The sequence below is a fragment of the Rhinolophus sinicus genome, chromosome 5 (genome assembly GCF_057876585.1).
Source record: "Rhinolophus sinicus isolate RSI-liver-muscle chromosome 5, RSI-T2T, whole genome shotgun sequence".
Classification (NCBI taxonomy): Eukaryota; Metazoa; Chordata; class Mammalia; order Chiroptera; family Rhinolophidae; genus Rhinolophus; species Rhinolophus sinicus.
Window position 1 is genome coordinate 42,256,442 of NC_142505.1, and position 12,096 is coordinate 42,268,537.

At 39.3% G+C, this 12,096-nt stretch overlaps 1 protein-coding gene across 4 annotated transcripts in view; it reads right to left on the minus strand.

Annotated features, from left to right (window-relative positions):
* Positions 1-12,096, minus strand: part of ATG7 (autophagy related 7) — a 219,959-nt gene that overhangs the window by 125,256 nt on the left and 82,607 nt on the right. For all 4 annotated transcript variants that reach the window (XM_019732654.3, XM_019732653.3, XM_074312982.2 and 1 more), the window contains one exon: positions 8,320-8,400. In XM_019732654.3, the coding sequence (XP_019588213.3) occupies positions 8,320-8,400 (81 nt within the window). The remainder of the gene's footprint in view (positions 1-8,319; positions 8,401-12,096) is intronic.

Consider the following 12,096-nt stretch of genomic DNA (forward strand, 5'->3'; position numbering starts at 1 on the left):
GAGTCTTCGCTACCTACCAGACTGTGAGCGCCTGGAAGGCACAGGCCTAGCGACTGCTTTTTTTTCCTTCTCTCTCTCCTGTTGAGTTACTCATTTTATCTACCAAACCATTCATTCATTTTTCTCACCATTCAAAACATGTTTAATCAGTTCTTACCACTTGCTAGAAACTAGTTACCCCTTCCAAGCTCGGAACTTTTCTTGAGTAAAGGTGTTTAAATACCTTGATATACTTGAATTATATAATTATGCAATATAACGTTACTCTCTCATCTAGAGGGTATCCTCAGAAACTTCAGAGGCTGCCTTATTTACCTTGGTGTCATCCAAAAATATGTTATGAAATAGTACCTCCAATGTTTGTCGGGACTAAACTGCTATGACAACAGTCATTAAAATAAACTCTTGCAAATATATATATTTGGGTGTTTAAAGCCTTCACTTTAAATAGCCATATATATTGTATACAACCCACGTATGTACTAGCATGTACATCCATAAAAGGTCTTCCAATTCAAGCTGATGGCTCCCTTATTTCAAAAACCCAGTAGTAACTACCATGTTCCTCCCTCCCTAGCTTCCAAAGGTATTAAGGGTGGAGAGAGAAGGGAGGAAGATGAGTGTATTGTATAAATAAAAAAGAAAGAAGGAACATGAACAGGTGATAGTTGGGCTTCCTCCCCATCGGGAGTCAAATCAATGTATGACTAGAGTAGGGAGAACTAACTCTTAGAACTCTAAGCAAGGTTATTCTCTTACCCTGTCCCCCAATTGGATGCAGCTGGGCCTAAAAAAAAAAAAATGAAATAGCTAATCATGAGATTGTATCAGATGAGTCATAAAATAAAACCCGGTGTTGGATCAGCTCCTGCACCTCCCTTTTACTACAGTTGAGGAAAATGAGTCCCCAGAGAGAGATGGTAACCTTTCAAAGCTATACAGAGAGGTCACGGTGGCGTTGAGGTGGCTGCAATACTCACCCCCAGTGTCTCATCCAGAAGAGCTTGGAAATGGCACCAAAGAAAAACTCATAGAACAAGGGTTCTTCACTAGGACCCACAGGCATGTTTTGGGGACTACATATAATCACTGAAATTGTCTGCAAAACTGTGTGTGGTTTTGCATATTTGGGGGGAGCATGGTCTACTGCATTCATCAGTCTGAACAGGGTCGATGACTCCAAAAATTTAAGAACTACTGTGTCAAGGATGGGCTTGGGGGGAAGCCTAAAAGTGTATGAGATTAACTCCAAACAAAAAGGAACCCAGGTTTTCAATAACCTGAAGACTATGCTTGGGCCAAGCAGCCAGTGGAACTGTGTACATAGAACACAGTCCTATACTTTCTGGTGTGGATGGTAAAAAGGATCCTGTAGGGACAAAAGTGTGTTTAGGCAAAAAGCTGGTGTGCCTTTGTGACCACAGGTGACAGGGAAAGGGGTAGGCAGCACAAGCTTCAACTACTGATTTGGTGGTCTCAGAAGACCACAGGTCGGAAGTCATGAGCAAGGCTGAGTTCCCTGTAATCACAGAAGAGGTTCTGGCAGGAGCTATCATGAGCCCTAACGGGAGGTTTCTGCAGCCTCTCAAAGCCAGCGCAGGCTTGACCTTCAATCAGGCCTCTCTCATTGTACCTGTTTGTGAACAAACAGTGAGCCCAGAAAGGGTTCCATACACCCTGGGAGACCTAATGTGATCACAGGGGTCTTTGTTTTCTTCTTATTTCTGATGTCAACATCAGTCCCAGGAGTGGGCAAAGGCCTTGGTATTTGGTCACAGGGAACTGGATACACGTCAGCCATTGCAATTTCCCTGGGAAACAGAAAATATTTTCCCCACTCTATGGATGAGGAAATTGAAGCAAAGGGAGAAATGTCCAAGGTTTGTCAAGGAGGTGAAGAGCCAAGAGCTCTGAGGTTAGAGCTTGTAACTAAATACTCCACACTGGCTCTGGCAAGATATTCCATCTCCTTTTGGGAACCAAGCAGTTCTGGAGACTGGCGAAACACTAGTTGCTAAGGATAAGATGTGGGATGCAGTTTACACCACACGACCATACATATGGAATCCATCACACATGAAAACGGAAGACTTGAGGCCTCCTTGCGTAAATGAGATAGGAAAAGGGAACCTGTGGGTTACTCATCATTTTCCCAATCAGAGATTTACATCCCTTTTGGAAAGGAGAAGGAAAACCTGTCTGCAGCCCAGTTTTGAGTAACATTTGCCACTGAGAAGCTGTATGCAAAAATTCCTGGCACAAGCTTTGGAGAGCTCTTCTGATTGGACCCTCCAAGGACAGTCCTTGTGACTGACTGAGATTTAAAACCCTATCATATCAGAGGAGCAGGAGTATCCTCGATGCAATAGCATAAATCCCTCTCTCTATAGCTAATTTCAAACCTACAATAGGAATGTTCAGAGAGAAAAATTATGTACATATATCTATATACAGATTTTTTTTTTAAATTGAGAAGGGTAGAGATCAACAGCTAACAGTGATCTGCGTGATTGTAATACAGTTGATTATCTGTTTAATCCTTAAATACATTTGCTGATTTTTAAAATGGATTACTGTGGGATAAAGAATAAAGACAATATAAAAGCTAGTAACTTTGAGTGTCAATAGAGAGCCAGAGCTTATCTCATCCAACTGACTCACTGAACAAAAAAAAGAAAAGGAGGTGGACAGAGGGGGGAGCACCTTGCTCGTGGTCACTCAGCCCGCCAGCAAGGGACTAAAGCCAGGACTCTGGAAATCCCCCGACCGACTTCCTGGCCGCCACACCGCCCTGTTGCAGCTGCCGATTCCTTAGGCTAGGAAACCCCCTAAGCTTGGTGCTAGGTAAGAAAGAGTTTTATATGGAATTGTAAAATTCAGAACAGCAGCCTCATGGGTTAGACCAAGTACACCAGATTCCAACTCAAGGATAGCTGAAAATGCAATGGTACTCACCAAGCCAAGAGGACAATTTGTAGGCAATTAGGTGCCCCAGGCTCTGTCACAACTGCTATACTGAACAACTTCATAAATGTGCCATGTTTTCTTGACTCTGGCTATTATATATGCAAGGCCCCCTGTCTAGAATGTCTTCCCCTTGCCCTCTCTCCCATGTGTTTCTATAAATTCCTACTCATCCTTTAATGGCAACTCAGAAGTCATTCTCTGCAAGGCCTTCCCTAGTCTTTCCCGTTTATAAAATTGGTACTGGGATACCGTAACAAGAGGATGTGCCTTGACTGCAGAGCTTACCACAATACAAGGAAAATCAGAATTGGTGTATAGGTCTGTCTCACTCTCTAGATAGAATTCCTTGAGGGCAGTGGCTATTTTAATCATCTTTGTATCTCTGGTACCCAGCAGGGACTCAAATGTCAGTGGAATAAATGAAGGACTGCTAATAAATATATGGTAAGATTTTAACCTTTCCTTGCAAATCTACGATTTGCCTTTCTGTCCTCTAAATGGTGCATTTGCAGAGCTGTTAGGCAACAGGCTGCTTTGGGACAGAGGTTTTTCTTAGAGTTTAAATAGCTGAGTTTAATATTGGTATTTCAATCTTTTTCATTTAAAAGAAATAAGATAGGAGAAAGGTAGGATTATATAATATTAAAAGATAAGTGGATAGGCTGGCTATGACAAAGGCAAAAAGAAAGTATAATTTACCATAGGGTGATACCAGTTAACATATATGATTCCTACACCACCCTCTCCCCACCAGTCCTCAAGACACACGTACACAGATGCACACAAAAAGTTAATAAGTCACTTTGGGAAGTTTAATCATAACCCATCAACAGACGAGCCCATTGCATAGTAAACACCAGAATGAGTATATTATTAGGGCTGCTAATCACTAATTAAAATCTCAAGATCAGGTTTCTGGGCACATCTTGCTACATCTGTGCAGCAGACAGGTCCCAGATGGTATGAAAACCAAGTCTGGAGTCTGCTTCTCCCTAACAGGCTGTTCTTGCAATATCACAAAGTTTGTGGGTGACAGAACTATGCAACAAGAGCAAGAATACGCCACAGTCTCTGTATGCACAGCCCTGCTCCTGACTGCAGATCTGAGAGCAGTTTTTAGTCAATTTCTGGGTTTCGGAAACAAAGCTATTGTTGCATAAAATAGCAGAAGGTGTCTAGCTTTCTCCTTGTAGGGAAAGAATGATCACAATATTCAACAATATTCAACATACTGCTCCCCTCCCCCAAGATTGCCTGGGAAAGGGTACAAGGGAACTTTCTGGGGTAATGGAACCATTCTATGTCTTGACTGAAATGTGAGTTTCATGGGTGTTGATACAATTGTCAAAACTTGTAGAATTCCCTTAAGATTCATACATTTCACTGTATAAATTTTACCTAGAAAAATAGAGCTGTGAACAAATATCAAACTCTAGTTAGAAGGTTTACGTTCTGCAGTAGTATGGGCCAGCAATTTTGAAACTACTTTCTGTGTATTCTAGACTTGAGCAAGTGAGTAAATATATCTAGGATAACGGGAGCCAGGTTTCTCACTGCTGAAGAAGTTAGTTACAAATACGGAAAGGGGGAAAATTCACCAAAGGGAATAAAACACAGCATGTACCTCCTGACACCAGGATACGTCATCGCTTCTTTGGTATTCCTGCCAAAAATTCATAACCTGAATCTAATCATGAAGAAACATTAGGTAAATCCAAATCGAGGCAAATTCTACAAAATAACTGGCAAAATATCAAAACACTGAAGGTAAGAAAGACAAAGGCTAAGGAACTTTTCCAGATTGAAGGAAGCCAAAGAGACATGACAACTAAATGCAATTGCTTGGTCCTGAATTGGATCCTGGTCTCGGAGGAAAAAACCTATAAAGGACATTACTAGTACAAATATTTGAAATATAGACTGTGAATTAGATAATAGTATTGTGCAGACATTAAATTGCCTGAATTTGATAAGTGTATTTTGTTTAGGTAAGAGGATTTCCTTGTTCTTAGGAAATATGCAACGAAGTATTGAGTTGTAAATGACCACAATGTCTCCAACATCCTCTCAAAGTTTTAAGAAAAAGAGAAAAGGGGTTGGGGAACAGAGAAAGAAGGGAACCCGCACACACAAATGGGGCAAAAGGTAAATAATTGGGGTGAATCTGACTAAAGGGTATACAGGAATTCCTTGTACTATTCTTGCAACATTTCTATAAGTTTAAAATTACATAAAAATAAAAAATACCCCCAAATACCATAACTTCCCAAAAAATATTTAGATGAAAAGATAATAACAACAAACTCAATGTATTATGAGAAATTCTTTCAAGAATATTGGTTTCAAAATTATACTTTTCCCTGTGATAGTAACTCCACAAAACTCTAGTTGGCTCTATATTCCTTTTTAGAACTAAAAACCAACTCATATAGCTTCAAATATGGTTTTTCAAAATACCAGTGGTAGATAGTCATTTTAGAAGGTCTTGCAAGGCAATCAACAGAAATTGGAATGAAAGTAACTCCTCACTTCCCTCCAGATTCTTCAGTAGTTTTTCTATAAGATGGAACAATTCACCTGGCTATATGCCAAGCTAAAATCAAACAGGATAAGAAATGATTTATGTGTAGACGATTCAGCCTTCCCTTCCATAGAAGCAGAGAACTATGTTCTTGCCCATCTCAGGCTTTATAAAAGATGTGTGTGTGTGTGTGTGTGTGTGTGTGTGTGTGTGTGTGTGTAGCATTATTACTCAGCAGAGCTTATTCTACCTCCCCAATCTTTCTATCTGTATTTGTGGTTAAATCAAGAAAGAAGTACGGCCTTGGTCCTAGGTAAAAAAAAAAAAAAAAAAAAGAAAGAAAAGAAAAAATACTGAAAACTACCAAAGGAAAAAATTACTTCATAGATGTTAAAGGAGAATTTTTCAAAATTCATTTTTAGCCCCAAAGAATCTTTTTGAAACAACAACTATGATATGACTCAGTATAAAAAATATTATGCTAAGTATGCATTAAGAAAAATTCACATGCACAGAGACGAAAATGTAATTGGAGTTGTCATTTCAGTGAATTAATATTGGGTTTACAGATAATAGAGAACGACATTCTCCTATGTGAATAAAGAAGTTAGCCAAGTAAGTAAATGCTGTGTTTCTACTGTAAGGAAATACATGTACCAATGAAGCAACCTTTCCAGCACAAAAGAAATTTAATACCCAGACCACATGAAAAGTGATCGCTATGGGAATAGCACAGCTGTTAAAATCCAAGTCAGTTTGTATTAAATTGTCCAGCATGTTTATATAAAGCAAGACTCTCAAAATGACCACCAAGAGGAAATAATTTTGCTAACAAAAATGTGATACCTATACTTAATTTAATGCTTACAATAAGTGCGAAAGAAAAATGCAGAGCTATTCTCTTTCAAAGAATATAAGGGACCTCAGTCAGCTGGTATGCTTATGATTCTTTTATAAACAGTATCTCAAGGGCTAATTTAATTAGAACTAGAACAAAAAAGAATGAGTGTTTGCATTTCACTTAGAGAACCCAATTATCTTTATTCCATTGACTAGCCAGATCTACATGAAGCCACAGAAAAACTGGCACCTGTGCCAAGCAATTTCAGTATGAAAATTAATACTACTGCCAAATTATTTTGAGACCAATTAGCTCAGGCATTCAAAGAAAAAAAAAATTAAAGACAGAAGTGCAGATGGACATCCTTGAGGCCTTGACTTGAGCAGACAGAAGATACCTTAAAGCAACTACAGAAAGAATGAGCTCATGAGTAACTACTGACAAATGATGAGCTTTAAATCTCAACATAGACACGGATACATGATGATAAAGCAGGAGCTTAGTTTACTTTGGAAAAAAGAAAAAAAGAAAAAATTACTCTAAATTTTTGAGCACCTCAAATTAACCAACTTTATCAACATTGTCAAATCTGAGTTAACTTTTTAGATAAACTGGTCAGGATCGAGCTTCTCATGAGATATGGCCCCAATGAAGTTTTCAAAGAAAGTTAGATGGGAGGGGGGTGGGGATGGGGGAGAAGGGGAAGGGATTAGAAAGTGCAAATTAGTAGTCACCATCTATAGTCACGGGAATATGCAATACAGTATGGGGAATATAATCAATAATGTTGTAAAGATCGTGTAGAGTGCCAGATGGGCACTGGACTTTTTAGGGAGATCACGTCATAGATGCCTGACCAATGCGCTATACACCTGAAGCTGAAGTAGAATAATACTGACTGTTAACTATAATTAAATATATATATATACATATATGTATATATATATAGTCACAAGATATGGAGCACAGCATAGGGAAGATAGTCAATGGTATTGTAACAGCTATATACGATGTCAGATGAGTAGTAGATTCGGGGGGTTATCACTTTGTGAGGGGTGTAAATGTCTAACTATTACGTTGCTTTGTACACCTGAAACTAATAAATAAATAAATAAATAAATAAATAAAAACAAAGTTAGATCATTCAGAGTGGAGAAATGTCCTTAGAATTCGATCCCTTCCTCACTGCCAGATGTAGGCTGCACAGCAAAGAAGTACCAAATTATAACCGAGAGGCCAGAGTTTGGGATTAGTGACCCCCAACATTATTGTGCGTAACACTTGAACATGAAAGTTTTATCAAGAATCATGAGTTTTAAAAGCCCAGGTTAAATCACCGGGTGTTAGAACGCTTAAAGAGGCATCCAAATTTGCTATCACACACAGCATACATGTAAAAATAACTCAGACCATCTCAAAGCCTATTAACAAATGAGATGCCATCACTGTAGTTTTGAGCTATATCAGCCGTTTCTCATTACACTGGAGGGCACACCAGCTCTATTTTTAGAGCCCCTGGAAAGATCAAAGCTGAATGGGCCCTTTTATTGGCTCCCCTTCAGGGCCCTAATCTCCATTTACTTTTCTTTGTCATTATATACATCTCCAAAAGACACACCACCAGGACGGCCTGGTTATCTCCCCCATCCTCTGAGTAACACTTAAAAGTTACTCTATGACCGTCCATGAGAGGGAGAAACCCTCTGAGGGAAGAACAAAGACCAGTAAGTTCAAGTCAAAATTACCGTAATACAAGTGTTGATACAGAACTAAAACATCTAATTCAGTCTCTCTCTGTGTACTATAAACCAAATTTTCTCAGGCCGGTTCCTCTGCGAGAATGAATACAGATAAATGAAAACAAAGTCCTCTCTGGTTTTTTAGACCCCACCCCTCTCCCAAAAAGCCCTGAGTGGGTTTCAATGCCTCCAGCTGTTAAGGCTAACGAGCTCATTTAAAAAACAAGTCCCTTAAATGCAGAATGACTTACTTTGGAAGAACAAGCTGTACATTTATCAAATGCCAGGCTGACAGGAAGGACATTATCAAACCGTGAAAGAAATCCTCGGATCTAAAAACAAACAAAACAAAAAATTCACAGTAAGCCCGAAATGACAACACCTGTGAAATGCATGCATAGTTTCAGACAAGAAGCAAGAAACGATATGGTGGCCTTGACATAGATTACTAGCGAAAATGAAGTTCAACATGAATATTTTCCCTTGTGCTATAATCAGTGTGAGGACGAACTATACTAGGTCTTTTATTCCGTGAGGAACGAACCAACCAGGGCTTACAAGCTTTTCACATATTTGTGTCCTAAAAACATAATTGGTTTCAAAATACACAAAGAAAGCTATAAAATCTAAAGTATCATTTTAATAAATGTCTTCAAAAATATAACAGGTCAACTAAGTTCATTTTGACTCAACTCTCATACATATATAAGTTATAGTGAATATGGGATAAGTGTGTATTTCTGGGATATAATACTGAGTGGAGCTCCACAAAGTAAGGGGACTTACAGAAAGCAGACACAGTCCTAATATAGCATATTCATCTACGTGCTTGACTAGAAACAGGGATATAATGTAAAAAATCGCCAAATTTATGGGGAAACAGTGCCACCTTGAGCATAATCGTCTGGACTACAAGTCATTTCCATTTCCTCAGTATTAGTTATAACCAGGTTTCACAAACTGTGGTTTAAGTAATTTATTCAGAACATTATACCTCTAGGATTATACTTACACAAAAAGGGGAGTTTTAAACTATTGTATATGTCATTAAAATATTATTACTAAAAACATGAATGGCAAACTCTCTAAAGTCTCCACAGGACTCAACATTTATAAAAAGCCAGACAACACGAGTTAACGTATTCTCGAGTTAATGAGCTAATTTATGTGATCTTTCCAATTACCTCATTTTATGTTGATAAAACTCCAGCTCGGAAAGGAGAAGGAACTTGGCTCAGGAAAACAAAGTGAGAGAGCTAAGATGCAGAAGCGGCCCTCCTGACGCCAAACCTGGCCAGGCCGTGGCCTGGGCTCCCTCCCTCCTTCCCTTTCTCTCTGGATATCCCAGCATTTGTCTTCAACATTAGGTCTCAACACAAATTTAAACGTCTCACTTGAATAGAGCAAAAGAACCAACCCATGCCCTTGTGTTGCCTTTAGCCACCCTACCAACACTCCCGCAAAACAAACACAAAGCCCGATAAAGTCTTTAAATAAACTGGCTTCCTTCCGAGTTTAGATAACTCCATCTATAAGCCCACACTGCAGCTAACAGTCTAACTGCTTGTGCGTACGGGAAAATCTAACTTATGATGGAAATGCCTTGCAGCCATCTTTTAAATGTCCTTGTCAATGTAATCCAAGATTGAAAGAGTGTTTGGTAGAGAGGCTATATTAAATAGTTGGGATAAGCTAGATAACCTCACTGTGAACCTCTAAAATGTGACAATCTTTTAGTTCCCTATTGTCGTGCGGGGCGGCCTGCGGGGTCTCTGCTCCCGCTCCCCATACAAGAACGCAGGATATGGTGAGGCCAAAAAGGAACACCCACGGAGCCATAGGTAGGGGAGTCATATCACTATATTCTCTCTGGCGGCGGCACTATACTCTCACTGGAGGCTGGATCCACACTGTCCGCAAACCGCCATCCACGCTTGCCAGCCCAGCCGCCATCTTCTTGCTAGCCCCCATTCTCCTCTCTTCTCTCTCCCTCTCTGCTAGCGTAGCCACAGCAGTTATATTAGTGGCCAATGGCTCACTGGTTACAGCTGACGGCCAACTAGCCACAGCTGATGGCCATGCAATCACAGTTGGCCATTTACTACCTGAGCCAACACCTTTCTATGTGAGGCCGAGAGCCTGGAAACTACTTTCTGGGGCTCTGCCCCCACACCTATGTCTCAAGAATGTGGTGACCATTTTATAATGCAGTACTTGAAGCACAATCAGGATCTTAAGTTTGCTATTCAGGACATCAATACAGAAGACATCAAACTGGCAGACAAGACTTTAGTGACAAGTCATAGATGGGAATGTTGAGCTCGGCATGAAGTCTGGAAGTTATAGGCTTGAAAGAATGTTCATTTAATATAAAATTTACCGAGAAAAAAACTTGATCATATGTAGCATGATTTCCATTAAAATGTTCATTGACACGGTCTATGTTAATGCATTTGTATATGCTTCATGAAAAGGTTTCATTCTCTTTCTCTCATGTAGCACATATCAAGCTTTCTTTACGCTGTGCAAAGAAATACTGGTAATTTTCTCTGCTAAACTGTCTCATAACTGGAGGTGGGGAGGGAAAGCTGACAGGAAGGGAGATAGAAGACCCAGTTAGGAGCAAAAGGAAGACAGAAAAAGGAGAGGAAGGAAGGAAAGAGAAAATATAAACAAAAACACAGGTGGTGAACAATAGGAGAAGAAAAAGGAGCCAAAGTTAATGGGTTGGCCAAACAAGGGCCCACACACCATTGTTTAGCACCTCAGACAGCTCTTTACTAGGAAACTGTGATTCATTTTCCCAGGAAATGAAGTAGAATAACATCTGTGTGTGAGGCCTTTCAAAGTCACCACATTAGTATCAAAAGGCTGAGAACTCAGTCAAAGTAATTCTAGTTCCAGGTAATTTAAAAAAGGAAAGTCTTCTTCTCAAACTGATGGCAACAGATTCCTAACCAGTATCTTCACAGGTGAACTCTCTCCCTTCCTGATTAATTTTTCTAATACACAGCTCTGAGGTAGTGTCACTTTTTAGCATCTTCCTAGAGCTGACGAAATACAGCAGGGAATTTCTTATGCTGGCATTTAAGGGCCCCACGATTGTGGGCCCAACCCGCCCTTCCAATTATTATATGTCTTAGACTGAATCTTTTCATGGGCCCTGTACAATTGCTAAGCTGAACTACAGTTTCCTTCCAAAGACATTCCTGCATTCCTGACCTTGTCTTATGCTGAATTCTGGGACTCGGAACTCTTCCTCTTGGAAATAGCCACATATCCAAATATTTGTCTTCCTTAAAAGCCACTCAACTCAAACATACCTCTTTCATAAATCTTCAAATACCACCTAGCTTAGAAATAATGTCTCCATCATCTGAAATGCTTCTTTTTGGCATTTATCATCAAAATAGTTTTGTATAATAGTTATTTTTAAAATAACAGGTTTATTGAGATATAATTCATGTACCATAAAATTCATCTTTTTAAAGCATAAATTCAGTGGCTTTCAGTATTCATGGAGTTGTGTAACCATCACCAATATCTAATTACAGGACATCTTCATTACCTCAAAAAGAAACCTAGAACCCATAAGCAATTAGTGCCCATTCTCCACTTTCCCAAGACCTTGGCAACCACTTTCTATTCCTTTTGATTTGCCTATTTTGCATATTTCTCATAAATGGAATCATACAAGACTGGCTTCTTTCACTTAGCATAATGTTTTTATCCATTTGTAGCATGTACCTAGATGTCATTTCTTTTTATTGCCAAATAATATTCCATTGTATGGATCTATACCGTATTTTTTTATCCATCCATCAGCTGATGGACAATTTCTTTCGATAGAGTAGAATTAGTGAGTCACATGGTAACTATACGTTTAACATATTGAGAAACTGCCAGACTGCTTTCCGAAGTGACTGTGCCATATTACATTCCTGCAAGCAAGGTCTGAGGTTTCCAATTTGTCCATCTTCTTGTCAGCACTTGTTATTGTTTCTTTTTGATTACAGCCATCCTAGTGA